The sequence below is a fragment of the Anguilla anguilla genome, chromosome 8 (assembly GCF_013347855.1).
Source record: "Anguilla anguilla isolate fAngAng1 chromosome 8, fAngAng1.pri, whole genome shotgun sequence".
In the NCBI taxonomy this organism is placed as follows: Eukaryota; Metazoa; Chordata; class Actinopteri; order Anguilliformes; family Anguillidae; genus Anguilla; species Anguilla anguilla.
In genome coordinates this window covers 27,849,953-27,876,733 of record NC_049208.1, presented here as the reverse complement: position 1 = coordinate 27,876,733, position 26,781 = coordinate 27,849,953, and the positions used below count along the sequence as shown (strand labels likewise).

Here is a 26,781-nt window from a genome sequence, read left to right as displayed (position 1 = left end):
ATCCAAGTAAAAGACTGCCAATGTCAATCCAGTCGACCGACAGTGGCTTCCGAAAAAAGCTCTGTGTGCTGTATTTAATATCCCTTGTCTGTCGTTCCTTTGTTTGAGTGGAGTGCTCAGTATTTGTTTAGGGACTTCCTTAAAAGGAGTAGGTGCCAAGGCCTCGCCGGGGCAGCGGAGTGTACACACGCACCATATAGTGTCTGTGGCTTCCAGCTCTGCCCGCCATTTAGACTCTAATGAAAGAGACAAATGCAGGGCAAGCCTGGGGACGCTGAAGGCACTTCATCACAAGAGCGTCATTGAAACCTACCTGAGACACGGACAATTTGCTACTGGCTGACAAATCGCAAAGGTCTTGAGAGTCCTATCAGAATATTTTAGTCACAGGATTGTATGCAGGTGCACATATTATTATTATTATTATTATTATTATTATTATTATTATTAATAGTCATAAAATAAATCTCACATTGAATATCACAGTCTAATTGCATCGACTGAATCAGAGTAGCCCCACCCCCACCCCATACCCCTGCGTAACATACAATATAATATGCCGCACTGTACATGCCCTCAGTCAGATGCAATGTTGGAACTTTTCGCCTATGGGCTATCAGCAGATCCAATGCACAGAATTACCAAGCGGTGTAAGACAAGCTGGAGGTATGAATTTTAAAAAAGAAAGCGATAATTTCAGGCACCCTTGAGCAAAACACTTAAGCACACCACATTCAATATCCAGCTGTTTTAATAGATAACATGCAATATTTAAATCACCCAAGACAAGAGCATTAGCTAACTAAATGTAATAGTTAATTTAAGGACATATTTAGGACTATTCCTTGGGGATACACTAACGAACCATTTTCACTCAAATTGCTACGTTGATTTTCTATTGAGTAAAACAGAAACACATTGGGGGAGGGGGGGTGTGGTTTATGAGAATCATGCATTTATGATATCCACCTACTTCCTATTAAAAATATGAACAATAGCAACAAATAAATTTGCAAATAAATAATGAAAAAGAAAAAACACTTTTTATACTTATAGTATACACTATCGCTAATTTGGCTGGCAATGGAAAGAAAGACCCCTTACTTAACTATTCAAAAACAAACTAAATGGAAGCATGCATGTAAGTTAATGCAAATAAATGCCTCTGCATAGAACAAACACTGATAGAGTCATTATACCAGAACGGAGATCAGGGCAGAACTCTTTCTCAGCCGGCCGAGCCAAGTAAAACCCATCTGTATCTTCCCCTCTCTAATGCCCCTCAAACACACAGAATAACAGCACATGACTGTTCAGTATTTGAGTGAGGGGGGTGTGGGGGGGGGGGGGTGGATGGGGGCGGGGGGTGGGTGGAGAAATCTAATTACAAGCTTAGTCTATCTTACCCTTCCAGGATTTGGTAAATGCATTATTTATTTATTTAGCTAACACGGGACCTGTAATCCTATCTTCCTCTTAAGTGCTCCCTCCTTCCCGCACGGATTCCCTTATCGCGAAGGTGAGATTCCAACAGATTGGGATTTGTTTCCCGACAGCCGGCCTAATCCCTTCAGCTCATCCCTTCTGTGCTATGACCTTTAACATCTTGAGTGTGATGAAACTGCTGGGGGGTGATGGGGGGGTGGGGTGGGTCTGCTATTTTCGGCCATTTCTAAATTTACTGCTCAAGTGAGAAGAAAATAGGTGCATGAATTGCCCTGAAATACAGCCACTTATTGGGAACAGTTGCTTCACTGGGCCTTTTTTTCCCTTCCTGGCACTAATATTCACCAAATACACTTTGTGAAAACGATATATACTAATGCATGGCAAATCCACACAAATACATTACATACAACCTATAAATAATACACTAACCACAGCATGTCTGTATTACACAATTAAAATAATTTCATAATATATTGTGAAACATGTGTATGTACCTATGGGTATTGAAGCGCCCAATCTAAAATGCTTATTCTTTTTGCTCTGAAAATAATACCATAATGAGAGCGAACCCAAGGATTCAGACCTCAAGAGCTACACTCAGTCCAAATTCCTCCCACACACATAAATCAGTCTACGTGTTAACATCACACTGCCTTTGGAACAGTCTCACGTGTTAAGAACATAAGATAAGAGCACATAATGGCGAGAGCAGGACATTCAGTCCATCTAGGCTCGGTGTTTCCAGAGGTGATAATAAACATGCACTCGCTCAGGTGGCCTCAGCCCCAGCTGTGTAAAATTGGTCATTTCTCATGAATGGCTCACCTTGGTACTGCGCACTGAAGCCTCTCAGTTTATGGTTCCCATCTGAGGTGAAGTGGAGCCTCAGCCAGTTTTTACTGCTAATGATGGGAGATGGGAGGTTTGGGCCTGTGAACCTGAGAGAGAGGAAGAGAGAGGGAAAGAGATCAAAACTAAAGAAAAAAAAGCAAGGCAATGGATCGTGTGAGTTACCTGGATAAATCTACCGGCAGAGACTGCATCCAAAACAATCTTTATTTCTGCACTGATCTCTGCCTAAGATCACAGAATAGTCAATCTGTGACAACGTTCAAATAAAAGCAAATGCTAAATACACACTGTAAGATATACAGGAGCTTGATAAGGAATACTTTCTTTAGCTTTTTTGTGGTTTCATTCATACTCAGTTGGTTTAATGGTTGAATCAGTCAGTCCATAGCTCTGAGGTTTGTATCTGTAAGGTTGTACAGTACAATGCAGACACACACACACACACACAAATCAAAAGTCTACTTTGTATGTTCCACAGTCAACAGCACCCTGTCATCAAAAAATAATGCGGACATCTGCTCTTCCTGTGATTGTTCAATTAGCACTGTCTGGGGAGGTGGATATGAGGACAAGGACACAGGTCCATCAACACTCAGTGGGCTTCCGGAATGGTCTGTCTCCACTGGGACATGGTGGCTAACTGTCCTAATTACACCGCGTGATCACAGTCACAGATAAATTTGCACTTCCCCACCCATAGCCATTCACACCCAGACCTGGCATTTAATGAAGTGTGCCTGCTATCCTTTTCAATGAGCTCCCTAGTGATGACACACTACAAAACAGCTCTGGAAAGGTGTCTTTCCTTCACTTGAAAGAATTGCATGGATTTTGCTTAGGGTTGTTTGCCACACAATCCTCTTCACTTCAAACCATTCCCGTTAAAAAGAGCAACAAACTGGCCACTGACTTTCAGGTAATCGAGTAAGGTCAAAGTGGTGCAGTTTGGAGAACCTGTATGAATACAGGGCAGTCTGATAAAAGTGGTTGTTTTGGAATGGTGTAAGGGAGGTTGATGATACTGAGGAGTTGGCGTCTGTGGATTTGTGAATTGCGTTAGCAGAAAGCCAATTCATATTTCTATGCACTTAATTTCAACTATTTCACACCTCTCCTGTGCCTACAGTAATTGCAAGCTCCCCCACAAACGGCAGGTGCAAATGGATGACATGGAGCTCTAACAAAATGAGGAGAAACAAATTGCGATATGGACACGCAGGAAAATGGAAGGGGCGGAAGGTGCATGCAAATCAAATTAGCACAGATCACTCCGTGCGTGTGCTGTTTAGAAGCTCAAAAACACAAGGGGAGTTAATGAGTTTCCCCTGCTTCCATTTCTACCTGCGTTTCCCTATACCGCGCATGGCATCCACCCCACCCCTCCGGCTGCTGCATTAGGATTCTGAAAAAGTAATGGAAAAGGCAGCACCAGCAATGCAGCGAAATGAGTTCAGAGCCCACTGAGCTTCCAGATCCTGAATTTACAATGTTCCTTTCAGCGGTGTACCTTTTGGTTAAAGCACAGATGCATGCATGCACGCTAACATACATGTACATATACATACATGCATGCAGTGCACTCCATAATTCTTGGGATAAAGACTTTTTTTTTTCTTGATTTAGCTCTGAACTTCGTAATTTTAGATTTGTAATGAAAAAATTTACATGAGGTTAAAGCGCACACTCAGCTTTTATACATTTCGGTTTCACCATGCAGAAATTGCAGCACTTTTTATGCATAGATCCCCCATTCTGTCTTCTGTTCTGTCTATATCTCCACATTAGACAAAATGATTAGAGTAATTTTAGTAGCACAGACTCCTTTGTGATCTGATTATCATAATCCATTGTACCACCAATGTCAGAGGCAGTCTGCGACTCTCGCATACCCTACCGATACAAATTACCTGAGAAGCCCTCTACAACCTGTACTACAAAATAACAGTGCTGAAACAATGCAACAATCAAATTTGTATGCAAGGTTTACTTGGCTGTAACCTGCATATTAAGTATTTTGGAAATTAAAATAATAAGCTGGTGCAGTTAGAGTAATCATAAGGACACAGCATTGTTACTCTGAAAAAAAAAAGAAAAAAACACTGCTGGGTGGATATGAATGCAGAAATTTAAACAATGTACAATTCAATGTTAGTCAAATTAGGAGGTGAATATGAAGTTCTGAATGGATTGTGCCAAATGTGTGGAATGTATGTTATTAATATTATTAAGAGAAACTGCTCAAGAAAGACAGTTGAATCCTTGAGTCACCTCAATGTCCCCCACCCCCATGCACAGCCCCCATGATTTCTTCAACCAAAAATAACACGTAGCGCACCTAAAAAAAAAATAAAAAATAAAAAGCCAACGCTAAGGTGGGAAACAAGTTTAAAAACTGAAATACAGACCTGGATTAAATCAACATTTGCACATAAATTTGACTTGCAAATAAATTCTAATGCTAAGTTTCTCAAAGCAAACAATTCTTTTTTTCATCATTTCTGTGAAGGAAAACATACATTTGCATTTAAATGTGCCAGACAGACTGCTCAGTAGTTGATTTTGGTTTTGTAGATACTTGGGTGACTTGCAATCTCTTTTCCCATTCCCTTCCCCACTGCAATTACACCTTTAACTGTATATATTTTATGTTGTAAATCTTGTTCCTGTGAAACCCACTAAATGCAGGTCATTGGCCATTAGCGTAGGCTGTGAAAGTCACTGCCTTCTTTTTTTGCTGCAATACAATGCATGCACACCACCATCTTGTTTAATCACTTTTTTTAGGAGTCATTCGAGGCAGGCAACATGTCATCACGCACAGCGAAAGGCTCCCGCAGCCGGCCACCGAGCTGCGATGGCAATGTGGTAAGGAGCAGCCAAGTGAAGTCTGAACACACGTTAATGACACTTAGTCAATTAGCCGGACAGTGCCCACCGGTCCCTTGTAAATGGAGAAAGAGAGTGGCCAAAAAACTCCGGGCTCTGAAGGTTTTCTTCTACCCATTTCTTTCAGTAATGTGTCAACGGATGTGCCAAGAGCATTTATTGTATAATGAAGGGAAAATTTAAAAATAAATAAATAAAACCGGTTATCCACAGTTGAGCATGGGTTATTACAGTCTGTAAATTGAATTGATAATACGTTACTGATTAAAGAAACAACACTACTTAACATTTCATGAGGATTAAATAATGCATGAGTTCAATTCAAACACAATTGAAAGATGCTCAACCAATGGTTGAAAAAGAAAGAAAAAATCAATAGTAATATCTTAAGTCACTAAAAGTTCAGAGCTCTATTAAATTTATGAGAGTTACACTGCATCGTGTCCTGACTGAATACACCTCTGCATCCTGCATAATTATTGGTTAGGGGCTTTGAAAACAGTGGCTTGATTTAAGCCTACAGGCAATACAATCTGCAGTATGAAGTCAGTATGTCAGAGGCAGCATTATAATGCCCCTGCAATCCACAACATAACATGACCTGTAAGCATTAGTATACAGTGCTGATAAAAAGCAGCTTTCTGGTGGTTGTGTCATTTACATTAAGCTTCGATTGAAGACAGATGTGATGGTGTGCCAGTGAGTATTAATGCCTGCTTCTTGAGGACCTTTCTCCTACACAATCTCAGTGTGACAGCGATGTCAAGGCGAGATTGACAGACCAGGAAAACAAATTCAAAACACTTTCTCCAGGAATGACTAATGACTAATTTAAAACATATTGCCTGCACATGATTTAAAGGTGTGAGTTTTCCTCTTCTGTTTGTTTCCACTGGAAAAAGAAGCAGTTAGCTTCTGCTCCTAAATATATTGGTAAAAGTGTTCAAGAAATAACTAATGGGTAGGCCTACCGAGGAACTGGGAACAAGATTAATGCCCTTCAGAGGATCAATCATCCCCTGGCCTGCCTTTTCTGAAATTAGTTTTCTTCTGCTTCTTCTTCTTCTTCATATATATATATATATATATATATATATATATATATATATATATATATATATATGTGTGTGTGTGTGTGTGTGTGTGTGTGTGTGTGTGTGCACTCACTGGAATAATGGAAGTAGCATTACATTCTGACAACTTGTCACTTGACATTAGCACTGATTTATGACAAGGGGCTATGGACAAATATGATGCATTCAGACAGCAATTGCATTTTTTTTATTATTTCACCCACTTTAAATCCAAAAATGTCATGTGCTTTTTCTGAATCATTGACTCTTGGTAACGTTTGGAATCATTTGGTCTGAGGAGGCAGGACCATCATCTCACCTTCATTGTTTTCTTTTCATTCTACAGTTCATCAAACTGTAATTCAGGGACCTCAAAAAACAAATGTCATTTAGTCCCCTTTGCATTTTAAAATCTTATTGGTCAATACTGACATGGTCCTGATATAAACATGCATCTCAACAATTATTGTTGTTTTTTTTTTTTTCATTCCAGTGAGAGTATCAAACAAAGTCAATCCATTTCTGTGCCACATTGGGAGTGTAGGTGTGGATAAGAAAGGACTTTAATAAGCTGCTGGATAGTGTTTGGATAAAGTGTACAGCTTTATAGTTAAATTGGATACGCTGATCATACTAGCAAGTTAAGATAATACTGAGTTAGTTGCCAGTGCTAAGGCACCTCAAAGCACTGAGGCAGGAGACATTCAGAACACCAGGAGACTAAGAGAGTGGAGAAACCCGGGGCGGGGGGGGGGGGGGGGGGGGGGGGGGGAGGCTGGGTATCAGGCAGACAGTGCACAAGAGACACCCGTTGCCACAAGGGACCTTTAGACAGGTGAGCCTGGATCACATGAGTATCACACCAACAGGGGGCTGCAGGACTTTGAATATCATTCCTTCTAAAGTGTATATAAATAGACTAACATAGTTTTCAACTTATCAGTCTCACACAACCCTCCTTATAAAGAGACAAATGAAATGTCCATTTGAATTACCAGGCAATTTGAGCCGCAATAAGCTGCCATTAATGTATAGTGATTATTCAAGGGAACGGTCTGTAGCTCTGATAAGCCACAGAAGAGAGGGGGAGTATCAGAAATGTCATTATAGATTAGACCTCTTATAAATATGCTATTAGGGGTGCTAAAAAGATCATTTGCCCCCCACCCCAACCCCCCAACCCTCCTACCCTGTACACACCCTTTCTTATTCCACGCTGTTTCCCATCTTTTTCTTTCAAAGAAACAATTTGCAAAGGACAAAGTAGTTGAAAGTCTTGCAAAGAGACTCCCCCAACGATTAATGAAGTGCTCTTAAAGGGCATTATTGAAAGTTCAATACCCCCCGTTTGCTCCTACTGACATTAGATTTTCACAGGACAGGCCTCGGGAGTACAGAGCTAAATGAGTTCCTGAGCTCAGACCAGCTCTTACTGCCATCAATGATGTCAGATGCCAACGAGCATCTGTAGGATCAGAAAGAGCAAGGGCATCGAGCATAGATACAGCATTCTGGCAAGGACACCGTAGCTCTGTCAACCAGGACGGCTGTAGGCCCCGATGTTGTGCAGGTTCGTAAAAACATTGTATCGCGCTGTTGTCCGTGTGACAGTCTTTGCATCCGTGATTAATAACTAACCACATAAAATAATGGGCAGAACAGGAACTCAGATATAAAATGGCCCTGTGCAGTTTATTATATTGCTGTACCTGAATTATTCATTATGTTTTTAAAAAGCAGAAATTAAATGAGAAGTGCAAGATTTGCATTTTTTACATTTTGTTTAATTCACATTTAAATTATTCAAATCTATATTACAAGACAAAAAAACAAAAATGCAAGACACCAAGCTGGGAAAGAATATCTATGAATCTGATAAATTCTTTTGTATATTTCTATGGCATATGCAAAAATATAATCGCATACAAGTACATTGTACAGTACAAATACCTGATATATGTTTAAATGCTTATATTAATTAGTACTACTGACAACTTGAAATACCATAACCATCATTCCCACTTTATTAGTAGCACCAGATCTAAGGAGGAAAGCATTATTCTTTGGACGACATTCACAACGTTCAGGAAAGGGGTGGGGGGGGGGGGGGGTTATGTGCTCTGTATGCTCTGTATACTTTTTCTGTATGTTTCAACTTCATAATATAAATTTGATTGCAAAATATAAGTAGCACCAGACAGGTGGAAAACAAAATAAACTGGTTCACCTGTTTCCACATCCAGAGCACATGCTTTATGTGCATGCATAAACTCTTTCAAGTGGTTTCATAGATACGGCCAGGACAAAATGAGGGAAATTAAAAGTAATGGAGTTGCATGAAATTGCTTAATGATTTTGATTAAACTAATCACTCCATTATTCACCAGCAACTGATACGCTGACCTTTCCAACAGAGGAAAACTGTTCCACTCTTGGGTTATTTGGGTATAAACATACTGTTTAAATGTATTTCCTGTTCTTTCAAAGAAGAGGTAAAGGACAGACGAGGAGAAGCCGGCAACTGTGCTGGATGTGATTTAATGTATTCATGTTTGAGCCTCCATTTTAATTTAGTTCAATCCGGGGTCACAGTGCCTGCTATGTGCGGCTCGGGGTCTGTGAAAGGTTGGATCAGCTCACTGGGGCACACTTAATTGCAGCTACTTAGGCAGATCAATCACCACTGGTTTGTATTCCGGTCAGTCGGTTTCTAGAGACCAAGGTAAGAGTCAGGGTGACTTTAAAGCCAAAAAGTTTCAGCATTTTAATGACTCTGTGATTCATAAACCTGCAAGCACACAGAGTGCATACTTTCCTTTGAAGTGACAATAAAGATGAATCCGCAACAGTCACCACCCCCCCCCCCCCCCCCCCCCGTGCACCCCCCTCTCCAGCAGCAATTTTAAAGCCACGTAAAGTATGAAAACAATCTCCGAGTTGAAAGTGGTGTCCTTCAACTGCCTCCAATGTACAGTATCTGAACCAGTCAGAATTTTAAATCCTTGTTTTAAAACTTTTATCAAATTCAAAAATTTGCTGGAACATACGTTGTGAGTGGTCAAATTTTATACTTATATATCCCCTCGAATTTCAATAAGTTTTGCCTCTGTTCCCTGACTTTATTGGGTTCTCTTTTTTGGGTAATGCAAAGGTGGCTGACTCAGACCCACTACGGTACACTCTCACTTCTCAATATCATCACCACCTGCCGGATTCACTCATCTGAAGCTTCATCTGTTCACCTCCAAAAACAGACTGCTATTTGTAGTTTAAAAAAAAAAAACACAAATCATCACACAACACGCCATTACATAACTCAGGAACCTCGTTGTGTCTTAATCGACTCCCTATCTGACTGAGCAATACGCTGTCCCCTGAAGCCTAATTTGCCATCATCCTCTGGAGTGACAGCTACAGTGCGAGCCACAGCTGAGCCCAAATGCAAGGACAGATGGCAGCAGTCAATGTGGGGGAAGAACCGTCCACCACTACAGGGCTAATGAGCTTCATGTGCGGCTGTGCTGCACTGTTAGGCCCTTCAGAGGTGCTAGTCACCACGCTGCATTGAAGATGTCCTCCATGCCCCCAGGTTCCTCCCTAACCACTCTTCTAGTGAGCTAGCAATGTAACAACCTGAAGCTCCTTATTCACTGCTTCTGGCTGCTATAATCTGAATTAGCTTGAATTTTCACACATAAACATTTTCACACACACAGCAGCTCCTCGTTGGTACTACGGAATGTACGTTTCATCAAATAAAATAAAAAACTGTAACGCACCCTGTTAAAGGGTAAAAAAAGAAGAACTACTGCCAGGAATCATACGGATACCCCCTGTGTTACAAGCTCAGTTCCCCAGCCATTATAATACACTGTTGACATGGCAACATAAAAAGCCCATATGGCTCACTGCAGTTCTACCTTTGAGCTAGACATTTATTCCAAAATTTATTAAATGGATGTTGTAGTACCTGGATTATGTTTTTTGTTACCTTAAGTAATTAAAAAGATTGCTGCAAGTCACCGTGTACTTGTAGGCTTGTTAAAATGAATATAAACCCTTTTGGGAACAGGATATTTTAGTATGCGGTATAATGCTGTTTTTTTTGGCAGACAACCTGAGTGAGGTGACTTTCATTGCTATACATGGAATAAAGAATAGCATTTGAACAATAAGGATGAACTGTAATTTCAGTTGGGTTTCAAGTTCGGATTTGCTCAAGGAATGACATTGAATGACAATGGCATTGAATTTCCTTATTGTGAAGCATATCTACAGGAGAGCACTATGAAAAAATAAATAAAAAGGAAACCTCAATGCTTAATGCTATGAAGGTATTGGACAGTGGCTCCACACCTAAGGTGGGGAGGGGGGTGGTGGGAGTGCTAAAGAGTTCTCCTACATGGGGATCACAGCAGCACCAGGTTCTGCATAATTCTCAAAATGACTTTGTTCCATTGTGCCATCATCATCCATAATTCATAAAACCCCCCTCCGCTGGATGCATGTCAGAAACTTGTTAAATCCTGAAATATTTGCCACTTTGTTTCTCTATCTCAGTAAAAAAAAAAACAAACAAAAAAAAAAAAAACAAATAAGAATAACTAAAATGAATTAACAAAGAATATACTGTACATGCCATGGATTCTAACACAAAATAATTACTTTCAGGAAAGAGCAAGCCTGGTTTGTTGGATTTTTATTTTTGTAGTGGTATTTTTTCTGTACTGTTTTCAATTGTTTCACTTTTAAATCGGGGTGGCTAAAGGGCATGAATGCACACATAGGCATCACACGGAGCGCACGCTGTCTCAGTAGGAGATTGCTTCTGGTGTCGACTTGAGTGACCACTGCAGCATACATCAAAAGCCACGCTGAAATTTTTATTCATCTTTCCCTCTGGTCTCTCATGATTTCTTAAAGGTCATTAAGTCAGTGCTGTTTTCTGCTCATCTCCTCTCTTTCCATTTTTCTTTCCATCTGTTTTGGTTTCTTTTACCTTTCTTTACATTCCAGCTTAACAGTTATGTATTTATATGTATTTATATATTAATATCAATGGTTATGCATCTTAAAGACATGTACTATGTAAAAAGGAATGCACACGAGAGCCTCACAATATTCAGACATGTAAGGCAAGCACATAAAATTAAAATTTACTTTAGAAGAAAGTAAGTGTCATAGACCTTGTGGCATAATAGTTCTATCAATTTCATAAATCTTGAAGGATGTAGTTAAGTCAACAATTGTTCTAGACCCTAAATGCACAACTATTCTGTAATCGTAAGCAGTTATTGTGTAGGAAGTGAAACACAACAACAAAATGCACCTTTTTCCAAAACATATTTATATTTTAAATTAGTTGACAGTTTATTGATTTTTTTAAAGATGAAACCACACAACTACATGTAAGGAAAAATATAAATGTAAGGATAAATATCGTAGCATACAACTGTAGATAGCTTACAGTCCTATTACACCTGCTGTGCTTTACCCGGGGCAATCCCACAGAGGCAAACAAATAGCCGTATCCCAATGAGAGCGGCGGAAAATATATGTTCACTTCCTTTTCAACAGAGAAAGAGGGATCCCAACGGCCTGTTTATGCAGAATTCTGCCTGAGACGAAGACCACAAAACATCTGGGAAAGAAGAGAATAGCAACGCTGTCAAATTGTCTCTGCAAATTTCACAAGCAAAAAAAAACAACAACAATTTTCTCCTTTGCAAGAACTCAACCACAGAGTGGACAAATTATTCTGAAATAAAAATATGAACCAAATTGTCTCATTGCATCAGAACTGCCTTTCAAAAACCGCAAAGACTGCATAAACAGGCAGCCTCGTGGAACCATGGCGAGGGAGTTATCCTGACATCTTTCTTCAGCGGTTCCGTTGTTGAGCGTCTACTTTCATGCTAAAAGCTGTGAGACTCAAACAAGTATTCAGATGATTTGACGGAGCCACCGGACCCCATAAACCCCATAGCTTTAAGAGTTGAACTCCTGTTACATGTGTTATGATGAATATACTGAGCATTTGAGTTTTATCACTTCCAGAAACAATATACAGCTAATAGTACATTCTCCAAGCTCTCACAAGAGACCTTGTACAAGCCAGCAAAACAAAACAAATAATCAAATGCATAAAAAAACAGCTCAGGATTGTTAAATGTTATGACCGAGGCTGACAAATTGATTTCAAAATGGAATACGAAAAGGTAAAATGACGAGGGGCACATTGAAACAGCAGGGGAAGGAAACCCTTGAAACCCTTCTCAGCATCATTGTAACCCCGCCCACCCGACACCCCCCCCCCCAATTCTGGAAACCTTTCATGTCATCACGTCGGTGCCCCAAAGGCAATAAACAAATAAATAAACGGATAAGCATATCCATACATACATACATAACAAGCCATCTTTTATCTGTCCAATCATAATGGGCCATTACATTGGTTTTGTAGTTAACTGGAGAAAAAAAAACAAATTAGTTCCCAAGGTCACTCTTGCGTGCGGCTGTGGAAATGAGCTGTCCCTGTAGATCCATAAAGGAGGACTATAAAAAGGACCAAATAATAATCCGCAGTAGATTACAGAACGACATCATCTGAGAGGAGGCAGAGTGAGGCAATGTTAACCTGACAGGGGTACTGGCCGTACAGGAGTAAATAGGGTCCCTGATATATGGACAAAAGAGGGGGGTAGGAGGGGCCCGGTGGGGAGGCTGGAGGAGCATTGGACAGAAAAGGAAGTTGATAAATATGGCCTAGCCCCTCCAAACCTGCAGACATGCTACGCTACGAACCTAGCTACTCGTAAGACTGCTCATGCAACTGGACTATGGACTTCTATCAGGTAGCTAAAAACACAAGCAGTCATTATTATTCAGCATGTTTTCATTACTGCAAGAGTACCACTTAATTTATTTTTAAAGTAGAGCAGGACAGGTCACCCTCTCCATGTTTTGCTTTATTTGGGGAGAAAGCAGAGAGGGTAACAGATAGAGAAGCGACTACAGATGAGAAAGCCACAGTTAAAAGAGTCGGCTTCCCCATGGACTGTGGCAAGCATCTTGCCAAAGGGTACTGCGTCTTTAACAAAAATATGTGGGCAAAATGTTTTTTTTTTTTTTTAAAGCAAAAAATCTATTTCAGAGAAACCACTGCCTTTACTTCATCTCACAGAATTGAAGAACAAAAAGATTAAAGATTAGCAGAACAGTGGGGATGGGGCTGGACAGAGGTCATGAATCTTAAGTGTGACTGTAGAAGCCTGGAACATGTGTTGTAGGTAAGCACCACATCACTGGAGACACATGGAGGCCATGCGTCTCCAAATATATAAGGAAAAAAAAGTGCCAAGTGCATTCTAAATAAACTGATCAGACCATATTTGCTTGCAAAATGTACATTTAGTGAAATAATCACGTTGTATGTGTGAACGTTTCTCACAAAATACTTCTCTATTTGCTCAGGAATGACAAGATAAATATTTGGGTTGTGTTTATATATTTGTTGAATGATCAGGTTGTATTTGAATGAGACATCAGGTTGTATTTGAAACATTTGGAGACAGAATACGTTGGTTGTTCTTGTGCTGTACTTGCTAGTTCAGTTGTAAGTTCAAGAAGCCTGCAGTTCTCGCTGCTGGGTCTCACTGGGTACTCTGGTGTCTCGTGATCTCTACCCTGTACCCCAACGCCCCCCCCTTCCACCCAGTGTCATGTTTGGGGCAGGCTATTTTACTCAAATAAACTAAAATATAAATAGTGTGATGGAGAATGAGATGTGACGTGTAAAAATACAGTGACTCGAATTTAGGCAGAAATATTCAGTTCACCTAAAATCTGAAGGATTCTTATATACATTCTTATATATACAGTATATATATATATATATATATATATATTGGCAGTGCCAACAGTGCCAAGTGGCTGTCTGCCTCATTTTGGTCAGAAATTGTTTTGTGGTGTGGCATAGCTAAATTCTGATATGATTATTTTGTACATAGTTATTGTTTTTGTGTGGTCTGTTTATTTGAAGTGCATTTCTTACCCAAGGCCATAAAATCTATATTATGAATTCAAAAGTCTTCCATCTTGTTGCGTGCTATGTTTTATCAATAAATGCAGACAAAATTTCAATATGTTTTTCTGTTTTCTTGGCTTTTCTGTCCATTTGCCATATAACAGACTCGTAATATGAATCTACGATAAAATAACAGAGGGCAATTTTATACAGAAAACAATTGATATACAAAAATAGCAACAATCCGAGGGCCCCCCAAAATAAGGAAAATAGGCCCTAGATCTCTCAGTGTTAATGGAAAGGCCTTGATGGTATGCATCCATTGAAAAATCACAATAAGCCTCTATTGCTGCTGACTGCATCAATCTAATCAATATAGGCTTCCTGCCAGTTCCACATGGCAGCTGAGCATGACCATCTACCTAGAGCCATGACCACGCAAGACTACCTTCACACCTTTATAGTCAGTGTCATTATCTGAGTGCTGGGAACGTAACTTTCCCTCAGATCTTTCTAAACCTTCTCCTCTACTCCACAGAGGTATGTTGCACAGCACTTGAACTGTGTTCTGCTTTGTTTCTGCCGGTCGGAGGAGGTTTTCTGAGAAGCTGTGCCATAGAGCCAGGGCGCACAGTGTAAAATGACAGGAGACATCGCGCTAAAGATAGAGAAGCAGGCATGGCTGTCCAGTCCCTCCCAGTTATAAAGCATTTTTGTCCAGCTCTGAGAACCATCTGGTACAGTATCTTCCTTCAAGGTAAAGAGGGAACACGACACTCTGCTTCAGGCAGAGCTCATCCTGATGGCACTCCAGAACCAAACACATGAGGAGTAAGCAATGACACATTAAGAGGGTATTGAGTGCGATGGCAGGTTTCCAAAAAATAAATGCTAAGCCACTATGCTTCTAATTGTTGTTCTAGCACACAAACAAAACACACACACACACACACACACTACCAAAACTATCCATGTGTATGGAATTAGCAGTCCCTGCCAAAAGACACTTGAACCATTTCCAAAATGCTTTGAAATAGCTATTATCAGTGTACCTGCCAGCACCTTCCACTGTGTTGTGAGTGCATGCATGACAAAAAAAAAAACTAAAAAAAACTGCAGCACTAACCCTGGGGCCAATTAATTTTTTTTCATTCAACTGGTCCTTAGTCACGTCTACACTTGTCTACACCATCTTGTGTGACTGTGCTTGAACTTACAGCTGCACTGAGAATAAAATCCTGCTATTATTTTACCCTCTATAATTTTAATTAGTTTTTTGTACTCTGCTGTATGGGACATCTGCCTTGGCTAAACTGAGTCATATGTGCTGTTCGGAACTAGATGGTATGTGTCTACATCAGAGACATTACCCCGCTGGGTCTGACTGCCACGTAATGTCTCACCTAGTGTGTGTGTGTGTGTGTGTGTGTGGTGTGTGTGTGTGTCTGTGTGCAATGTGTTCATGTGAAGACAGCCCTTATTGAAATTCATTCATATCTGGTATTTACACGCATGCAAGCAACCACACACGCACACACATACACACGCACACGCACACACACGCACACGCACACACACACACACACACACACACGCTACGAATGTGGGTGTGCTACAAAGATGAAGTACATAGACCCAGTGTCCTCTCTGTAATATATTAACTTGCTTATGAATTTGTTTGTTCAGTCTGTGGCCAGCCCAAAGATTTTCGTCTAAAAAGTACTAATTATGAAATGCACAAGGTAAAATGCAGGTTTATTATGGCAAGACAAATTTCACAAGTCAAGGTGAACCAATGTTTGTTAACAGTAACAAATTATGCATTGTGTACCATTGATCAACTGAATTAATAAGAAGATAAATACATAATAAATAAATATTAAAATAAACAGCAAACTCATTTTAAATCCATTCTTCTCCGACGTCGGCTGTAATTGCTTGCTAAAGGGTGACTTTGTTTTGGTTTATTTTTACCTCTGCTGAGGAGATAGGTGCTACTGTAATCATAGACCAGCATCGGGAGCTGTACCCCAAGCGCCTGAATGTGTTGATTTTTAATTTTTTTTCACAGCAGGTGCAAAATTTATGTTCTAACTTTTTAGCACCTTTGTGCATAATTATGAGTTTGACAATTGCTACAATCAACAACAATTCAAAACGCAAGAAACTAAATGCTCTTTTGTTTGCATATGATCCATACATAGGACAGGTACATTAAAGACAACAGAGCTGGTTTCTTTTGTTGCGCATGATTGTCACTGGGAAGAACACAATCAACGCATAATTACTCCACTGCTGCAAAGTCATCTGCTCACAGGATAACTGTTCACGCAAATATGCCTTCATGATTATGAAATATGCATCTCTCACACAGCACGAGAAAGGAAGATGACGTGCGGATGTGTGTGGGTGTGTGTTTTTATTGTACAAACACACATTCAGACCCCTGCTCCCACCCTCGTTTTCTTGCCACGTACAGAGCCCTTGTCTGAAGGTTGATATTGCTGGGGCGTGAATGTCTCCCTACGCATTTCTGACAGTGTGTCCCACATTACAGGAGACAGAGGAGGAAAAAAGCAGATGAATCGGGCTGGAAAAGGAGCAGAGTGACAGAGAGAACACCCCGCGATTAGTGCACTTGGACACAGTGAGAACGAGGCACCGCAGTCCCCCAGAGGAACGGCGGCTAGCAGCCAGCAGAACACATCGACACCTGGCCGGTATATTCCTTTGGCATACTCCTCGGGCAGAACAATGGGAATCCACCGGATGTGTCCGCGTGCGTGCTGGAAATCAATATTGCATTACGTCCAGAGAGACTCGGGAAGCAGAGAACATCAGTGCTACTCTCAAGAATACGAAAGTGCAATAAATAAGGCATACTTCAGCACTGGGCTTCCACCGGGGGCACACTGCACGTGTGGGGCTCAGTCAGATTTTCACAGGGAACGCATGTTAAAGTGCCCAGTTACCATCATGCAATCGCTCAGTAAATATGCATGTGTGAAAACACTGCAGTATATTATTTGCCGTGTACCTGTGGATTTCTTTTCTGCAAAAAAAATAAAATAAATCTATGAAATGCTGGAATTATGATAATCTGAAAAAAATATCAATCATTTGATCACATCATCAAATCTGTTAATAGTTACTTAAGTACATAAAATGAAAGGAGTCATTTGAAAAAAACATCCCTTTAGTATACATATACTGTATATTATTCAATACTGTATACAGTATGATTATCACATAATAACTATTCATAACGCTTAGATGTATTTTTATGTATCACATTAGGCATTCAGCTGAAATTCCATACAGTTATTATTCTATATGGACCATGCCTCTTCCCTAATGCCCATAGTGCACTATGCCCAGTTACCCGCATTAAGAATAAGAAGCAGAAGTGTTCAGTGTATTAGCCCTGCGCAAAGAATTCAGGGATGTCATGGCATATCCCCAGTCTAATACCTCACAGCCATCAAATTTCAAAAAGAACAGGCTGAAAAATAAATGAAAAATTCAAATATTATTTAAAGTAATTGATCATATTTCATGCTTATGTTAATGTAAAAAAAAAATCCAATCTACAAAAAAAAAACCCTCCTCTCAGCTCCACATGCACACATTTCAGTGTGATTCTTTCTTCTTTTATGAAGCGTTATCTCCAAAGGCCTGTGCATGCACACAATTATTATTTTTCTTCTTTCAATACAACCGAGAGTGGATGTGAACTGCTGCTCAATACTGAATAAGCTCAAAGACCAAATCATTGCTAAATGAGAGGGCACGCCATTATGACGGATCACATTTTTTATCAGCGGATGAAATGCCTTGATTTTCCGGTACGTTTACAGAATGGTTTAAAAGAGAAAACCGATTTTTGTTGGCAAGTAATTTTTCTGTCATCCCAACAACAGAATTGCTTGAATTAGTTCCGTCCTGGGAACGTATTGTGAGAGCAGGTATGTACAAAACTCCGCAAAACATCTCAACGTACTTGGTTTAATGGAGATGTGGTTATTGTGTTTAAGCAGGTGGCTAAATCAGATGTCCGATGTGAGCATAGGATATAAATTTGGGGGACATCTGCTATCTCTCTCCCCTATTCTGATGGCTTTTCCTTGTGAGGTGAGAACCCAAGGGCTCAGAAACCGATGGGGTATTACTTTTGTGTTGTTTTCAGAGCACGTATGCTGGCGTCACCTTATCAGCAACGTCACACCGCATTGCCTTTTTTGAATTTTCAAAGGACCTTCTCAGAAAATGTCTCTGTTCATTAACCATGGGCCTGCTTACAAATCCATTCCATTGAGCTACCCTTTATAATGCCTTTTTTTAAACATAAATACGGGATGACAAAGGAAGAAAAGTCATCTCTAATCGCTCTACTTCGGCATCGCCTGTCCGCCCTCTTCGAAACCTGGTCACACCAGAGCCTTCAATCCTCCTGTTATTCTCTTTCAGATGATTGTCACGCCGTTTTTCACGTGTAATTTATAGTGCTGTGAACGACAGATCATCAAGACGCGACGTTAGAACGGCATGCTTAGGAGGAGCTTAATGCGCCATATTTTAGCGAGGTAATCTCACCGAGCGACTGCCGTAAACTGCCGTTCTTTCAAAGGAGCGGGGCAAGGGCTCATCTACAAATTCACATTTCATTTAAAAAAAAAAAAAAACACCGGCGAACACCATCAACTTGCCTGGGGAAATTTAAAAAAAAAAAACAGAAAAGAAACAAAGTCTCAAACGTAACCTCGGAAGAAACACTGACAGACGATTTAAGTACCCATTTGCGCCCGATATCCCTCCCCTTGTGGGGAATTCCCACGCCCCCCCTTCCCGGATGATGATGAACGACGAAGCTCCAGCGCAAATGCCAACAGCGAACGCGCGGCGCGCAGCGGGGTGGGGGGGCCGTAAAAGGGGCGGGACACGGAGACATTAACCTGCTGTTTACAGAGGACCGCCTTGTCAGAATCGCTCCGACGTGAATACCGTTCGTACATCAACGTCTGGCGCGGCAGATCCGCCGGCTTCCTGGGTAGGACAGAGGCAGTGCGGTCCCTGTCTGAAACGGCTCATTAGCATGTCTGCTGAATTCCCCAAGGCCTGGATTCTCAAGCTGTCTGATCCTATTGCGAGACCATCCCTTACCGACAACTGTCCTTACTCCTATTGCATTTTATATCGTCCCCACTGTAGGCCAATATATGCACGCAAACACACACGCCCACACATCCACACATGCACACACGCACGCACACACACACACACACAAAATCATCATCAAAATATATTTTTCTGGACTAAGATAATTATAACTCCAGCATTCAGCTAACATCTAACTTGACCCAACTTAACTTCTCAGCATTCAAGATGCTGAACTGCAATATTTGAGACTATAGTCAAGCAAGATTTCTGGTTTTGAGCCAGATGGTATTCCCATACAGTCAGTTTCTGTCTCTGAAGATCAAATGAAAGGGCACAAGAACATACAGTGTTCTTAATTACAATATGCTTTTATTGGACTCCCCTTGAAATAATGAGGAGATTATGTCTGTTTTTAGGCACGTTTTTCTTTTTGTAAATTTACCCTAATTTAGGCCAGCCTCCAAACTCCCATCACTATGATGTTCACACCACCCCCATCCCTCCTCATTTTGTTCCATAAATTAATCTATTCCATTAATTTTCAGGTTTCAGTTTTCAGGTTCAGACTGAACAAACTAGGGTAAATATTAAAGCAATCAATCACGTCAGCTCCTGAGGGACTTCAGGAAGGGCAGAGACACAATGTGATGGGGGTGGTGGTGGTGGTGGTGGTGGTGGGGGGGGGGGGGGGGGGGGGGGGGGCGGGGGAGACAGCATTGGTTATGTCCACGTGAGTAAGCCTCGGCTCAATTAAAAAGCTATCCCAGAATCCTTCATGATGAGCTTGTTGGGAGTAACATGCTGATTCAGCACTGACCCTGCTCACTGTCAATGGTCTTAATATATGGCACAGTTTGGCACACATGACAGGAGTTATTGTGTACACAGTATGGGGGATAGATGCATTCGTTCTTTTACCTTTCTCTCCATTTGTTAACTCTGCATTCTTGAAATACAGCTGCACATTTTTGGAAAAAACAGCCGTGTTTTACAAGGTGGTTTATGAGAGCAATAATGTCGCAGGTACATCATTTTATACACACTATAAAGATGCAAGAATGGGGTTTGTATCTCAAAAGCTACGATTCAGATAGCTATGCCATTGGCTGCAGTGTAGCTGAGAGCAATGAGTAGCAACTTCAACACACATTTTGCATAAGCCTACCGGCACACGTTTAAAAGTAAATTAAAATAAAAGCAAAAACAAAAACATAGCTGCAAATTGCCAGCCAGATGATTTGAATTAATTTTATACAGTAACGGCCCAGCACGGCAGACTGCAAAGTTATGCTACGCTCTAAAGAGAGGGGAGCACTTCAATAAAAAAGGCCTCTTGATGGATTGTCTCCCCATAATCAATGTGCAATTTAATGGCACAGAGTAACTGAAATGCATAATGCATGAGGAAAACATGAGCACAAATGAATGGCAGGTGTTTCAGTTTTCACAGGCCGCCTTTAGAGACTGCAATCATCCATGATCCTAAAGGTTTGTAAACATTTGTGGGTATGTATGTCCATTGCATAGTGGAAGGGCTCTCTATAGGTCTTCCTTACATCACTGTGGTGCATACATATGCTGTTCCTGTTGCTTGGTTGACTTTCTTACACAGCTCCCATTAACACCATCTGCATTGTTCATTTGCATAGTCGGACACGCAAAGTGAAGTGATTTAAAACCAAAGACAAGGGCAAAGGCACAACAGCAGAACACTGAGGTTCAGGGTCTTATGTTCTGTAGTGATCACTTTGCACTGTCTGCCCATGTCAGCGTCTTTCGCCATTGGCGGAGGATCATGTTGCTGAAGGCTCTTCTATGGAAGGTGGTGCTGGTGCTGAGCACAACACACTCACGCAAACACACACAAACACACACATAAACGCACGCAAGCACACATACACACATACACAGCCATAATATCCCCTTGCTGTGCCCATTCCTTTACTTCACTGTCAGTCTGAACTACAGAAACAAAGTTATACTGTATCATGTTCATTACTTGCCAAGCCTATGCTAATAAACTCCAAAATGCACCAGGGGACTACTAACGGAACATTAAAACAACGTTATTGCAGTAAACCATGCTTACCCCAATTATGCATGCGATAGGCAGAAACATTCAAACTCATCTGAACATCATTAAATTGATACAATGGTAAGTAAGTATAAACACACTTCTTTTTTGCAACAATTAATGTCTAGCCATTTGCTGAACCTTCATAAATCATTCACCTAACACATAGCACTTTCACATTCTCACTTGTGGTGTCTTTGTTGTTCACAGTTGCGAATAAACCCGTAAGTGCCTCGTATTAATCTTAATTCTGATTCACAAGGCTGGTTATTAACAAATTAATCACCACTACGTCTGCCAGCTGGAACAGAACACAGCAGGAGAAACAGAGTAAATAACATGCTGTAAAGCCTTTGTCTTCCTGACACACTTTAGGAATATAGTAATATTAATAAAAATACAACTCTAATGCGGTTAAAATAATGAATGCACTGTACTTGCACTGCCTAATGTTCTGTGAGCTGCAGATGAGGGTACTGGCCAAGTGAATGCATAAATACAGCCGCGCTCACATCAAGTGGACGTAGCGCTACGCCGTATTATTTAGCTGCTTAGCGGATTGCATTATTTACCCTTCTCGGGAGAGCCATTCTTTGCTCACAAGCGGCTTAGCTACCAGCGGTGCAGCTGAGGTGAGCGGCCGTTCAGAAGGGTACGGCAGCAGTGCCCTACTTACCGCCAGCTCAAAAGTCCAGTGCTCTGATCCCTAACCTGAAGACCAAACAACGCGAACTCAAAGATTCACACTGTACGCTCACAGCAGAATTATACTGTCATACATGGGCCTCCTGATATTCTGTAAATAGCATATATTGCTTCTATTGCACTGACGTCCATCTCTGAACATTTCTTGTTTACTTTCTTTGACTAAGCATTTCTCACGAAGATGATTACTGAAATGATTGTTCATAAAGCCATTAGTTTCATATAACCAATGAAAATTCTAAAGTAGACTTTGCAATATATTTCCATCATATTTATTTCAGGTATTAACTCCATACACACTGTACAGTATATCCATGGCATAATTGAGGGTTTCCAAGGCAAGCAGTAAAAGATAAACTGCTTTTAGTTGGTAGCAATCATATTTGTACAAGCATATTGCAGTTGAAAGATGTCTGAGCAAAAAATAGTTTGCAAAATATATAGTTAGCAAGCACTACCGAGATTTCCCCAAAGGTTTGCTCCTCCATTAAAAGTTGCTGACAGCTTTGTCATCCACAAATGCCACAGTCGTCATGTGTAGGTTACTGTCGAAACGTGACCATCACAATAGCTCACACATCACGTCTCGCATCATTTCGCCTCGCTTTATATTATTAAAGTGGAGATAGCCACGGTTACCTCTTTGTCCAAATTCAATTATGCTGACATATCATTACAGTCTTTCTGTGCCCTCCCTATGATAACCAGTGTAAAAACCGGGGGAAATAAAAGGTATTCAACACTGCATTGCCCATAATTATACAGCTTACCATTCAAACATGGAAGCAACGAAAAAGATATGATAAGCCTGGGAGAAGCCAACATTTAACCTTTCATGCATGACTACAATAAAACACACACTAAAAGCAGTGCGTGCCATGATTGAAATTTTATGAGCTCATGACTGAGTAATTCAGTTAATACATCTTTAAATGGACATCAGGTATTTTCTCATTTTATTACTCGGGCAATACAAATTTAAAGTCTGCCTTTGGATTTTAAAATAAATAAATGAAATCGTTTTTGCAATTCCCAGGCAAACACCGTAAGAAATTGACACGACAAAATTAAAAAAAATAATTGCCATGCCTAATCTAGCTAGGCCTGCAAATTATTTTTGGTTCGCATTTCTTGTTACCACTAGTACAAGAGAGTCAACAAATACACCCTTGACAATTTAAGGGGGCTCTACCGAAGAACCAGATAACAAATACAAATGAAAAATAAACAAGTTCACTCATCCTCCCTTGTGAGAAATGGTGACTAGCCTGAGGGGCCAGGAGGAACATGGTGGGGTTATTTTACCACAAAATAATTACCTGTCTCTAAAGGCCAATGTGGTCGACACTAAATCAGAGCTCTCAAGATATTAAGGGCAACCACGAGTGCTTTTAGAAATCAAAGGCATATCAGAAACATTAATGCTGATTTTCAACTTCCTCACCCATGCCTAACAATGAAAGAGGTCCCTCCCTCCATCGTCCATTCTCTCAGTCCTTTTTCCACCGTAAATCCCCACTTCCACAGCTGCATTACGCCGAGTGCACTCTGATGCCACCTCCACCGTCAGGTTCAAAAGCACCATTCACCATGACTTCACTGGAGCCAGGCGTCCGATCGTGTAACGGCACCTCGTGATTCACGTTGGTTTACGTTGTTAATAAGCTCTGGTGATCCATTTCCATTGGAAATCAAATGGCCTTGAAAGACAACAGGGAACTGGCAGTCTTAACAACAGGCCTTGTGTGCGGTGGCGTTGTTCTGGAAAGCCCTTTGCATACTGTAACACACTGGGCTTCACGGAGGCTTTATGAGGGGGAACCTCTAAAGTGCAGCCACCCCTGTAAACAATGCTTATTTACCTATTGATTAAACAGTGACACTTTCAAAGACCTTCCAGTGCATTATTCAAAGACCAGGATTAAGCTGGAAAAAGGGCAAAACAAACAGAAAGGGAAGTGATATGGATGTTTCCAGACCTGTAAGCATAATAAACCACAATACGCTGACTCCTGCAGTAATCCATTGCCCTCAAGACGTGAGCGGGTCAAACCAATATTATTTATTTGTTTTGCAAAGGGCATCTTCCACAGATGATATTTTGCTTGCCATCCAGTGAGAGCTTTGCAGAAGCTATTTTCTAGAGTAGTGAAGCAGTAGTAAAGTTATAATAGAAGTCACACTTGGGCTGGGATATGAACTCCCGGGCTATGAACACACAACCTTCTGGTTGCAAGTAGTTGATAAATGGCACCAATGATGAACAGCTGATATTGATCAGGGTTTTTTTTACATTATTTTTTTTTATGCTTGAATTGTAGAATTCCATGTGACAAGAGAGAGAGAGAAAGAGAGATACCCTTTTTGTCTGACCCTAAAAAGACACTATAGTGAACTACCTGACCACAGTCACATACAAAAAACTGAGAACCACCTTTACAAGGTACAGACTCAGCGAGCACCTCCTAGAGAGAGTTCACTTTATGTGATGTGATGCGATTAGATAATGTCTGCAGCACCTTGAGCTGTCTTTGTCCAGAAAAGTAACATAAAAGAGAATCCAGGAGTATTCTGGGGCTTTGCAGTGTGCCCTCCAAACAGAAGCACTGGAGAAGGGACGATTCAGCCCCGGGCTGGGACGGCACCCCTGGCCACCGGCTCTGCGCGAGCTCCATAATTTTCTTTGTCAATCTCATCCTCCTTCAACTCTTTCTGCCCTTCAGGTCCTGCTCTTTCTTTCCCCTCTTTCACAAGTCCACTCTTAAATGATGCTCCCCCCTCTTCAGTTGCTTTTTCAGCGAGGGCTGTCGACTCTCTTTCAAACTGAAGATGTTCCTCTCATAGATGCTGTCAAAAGCAGCACATTATCACAGAATGTTGAAAAAAAAAACACATAATTTTGGGAAAGTGAGATTTTCCTGCTAACAAACAAAAAAACGTGGTTTATGATTACGTGTTTGAAAGAGCTGAAGTCGGCGCAGTCAGTTGCCAAAAGCTATAGTTTTTATAGCTGGTGTACATGATGGTGATGATGAAGAAGATTATGATGATGATGATGGTTGTTGTTGTTGCTGTGGTTATGAAAACCCACATCCCTCATAAGAGTATTGCTTGTAAACATTCTTAAACGTGGCAATAACCCTCATGGTGCAGAAGACATTAGATATCATGATAACATGGACAACAGAAGAAATATTAACATTTTATATGAATGAAATATATAGAAATGAGAAGTTCTCTAATGTATATACAGAGTATATACTGAGATAGTGAGATTAAAGATAGACTAAGAATGGATTGTATTTTCCCATGGCCCAGCCATGTGATAATGGTAGATACTTCATACCTGAAGCTTAATTATACTTGAATTTGTACTTGATTTAACTTTATAAAATTAATACTTGAATTTAACTTCTAAAATATGAAATAGTGTATCTCAACAGAGTATACGTCAGGATATATATCAGACCCAGTGAAATTTTTTTTTAAACAAGCAAGTAATCCAATGTTTATTGTTGATAGCAGTGGTTATGATACTTTTATATATCTGGAAAAATCGGGGCATCAGCAGGAACATGCATTATGTGCTCAGTGTCATATTTATGCATTGTTTTTGATCTATGTATTATTGTTATGCTTTTATATTTTCAGCCTAGTGCTGAATAAAAAAATATATTATATGTTTAATAGGCAATAACAACTTTTATTCTATTGTATTATTTCCTAGCATTGCAGTATTATAGACTTCTGCAACAAATAATGCATATTCCAGGCATAAGTCAAATCGCTGATGTACAAAACAGGATTTTGTTTTTACTACCTAGAGTGCTGTCTGTGGTGCTGAAACAGCAGCGGCATTGTTCCAGGTATCAGATGGAAATTGCTCGTTTTTTAAAAGATTGGCTATGTCACAAATTCAGCTCGGCCCAGGCAATCATTGCAGTAAGTGTGAACAAAACAGGAAGCTTGGATCTGATATGCCATTGGTGGACGCCTTCCAAGAGGCAAGAAGCATGCTGGCCACAATGGGCCCCGTGCGCTGGCACCGCTTTCCAGATCAAAAGCCTCGGGGGAACATGTAGACGCAAATAGTGTCCCTCGTTCACGTCACAAGGACAAGGGGGGCGATGTGGTCCATTTATACAGGGAGGCAGAATGGCTTCTGAAGAAGCAGTTGTGCCATAGCCGCGCTCAAACAGAAAATCAATCACTGCGTCCCTTTGGACTCAATTAGCGCAAGTTAAACAACTGGTGTGACTTCAATGCCTTAACAAGAATCCCCCCACCACCCCCTCAGAGCTGATGCCATGCTTAAAAATGAGAACAAGGGGAGCCAATCACTGACACGGATGCTGGAGCCAATCAGCTGCTTTGGTAATTAGAAGGTTGTAGCCTTGGGGAAGGAAGGAAGGGAGGAAGGGGGGAGGGAGAGAGGCATATGATAAAATGCCTCTGTGTCTGAGAAAAGTCAGAAAACAAATGGCAGAAGGATCTTCTAGGCTGTGCCTCCCCCTAACTTCCGTAGACCTGCCAAACAGAGCCCCACGGCAAGGTGCTGA

General features: G+C 40.8%; 1 protein-coding gene across 1 annotated transcript in view; it reads right to left on the bottom strand.

Moving 5' to 3' along the window:
- The window catches only part of csmd2 (CUB and Sushi multiple domains 2), a 260,284-nt gene that overhangs the window by 127,951 nt on the left and 105,552 nt on the right, over positions 1–26,781 (bottom strand). Inside the window, exon 6 of the mRNA XM_035429807.1 lies at positions 2,275–2,387. Coding sequence (XP_035285698.1) covers positions 2,275–2,387 — 113 coding nt within the window. The remainder of the gene's footprint in view (positions 1–2,274; positions 2,388–26,781) is intronic.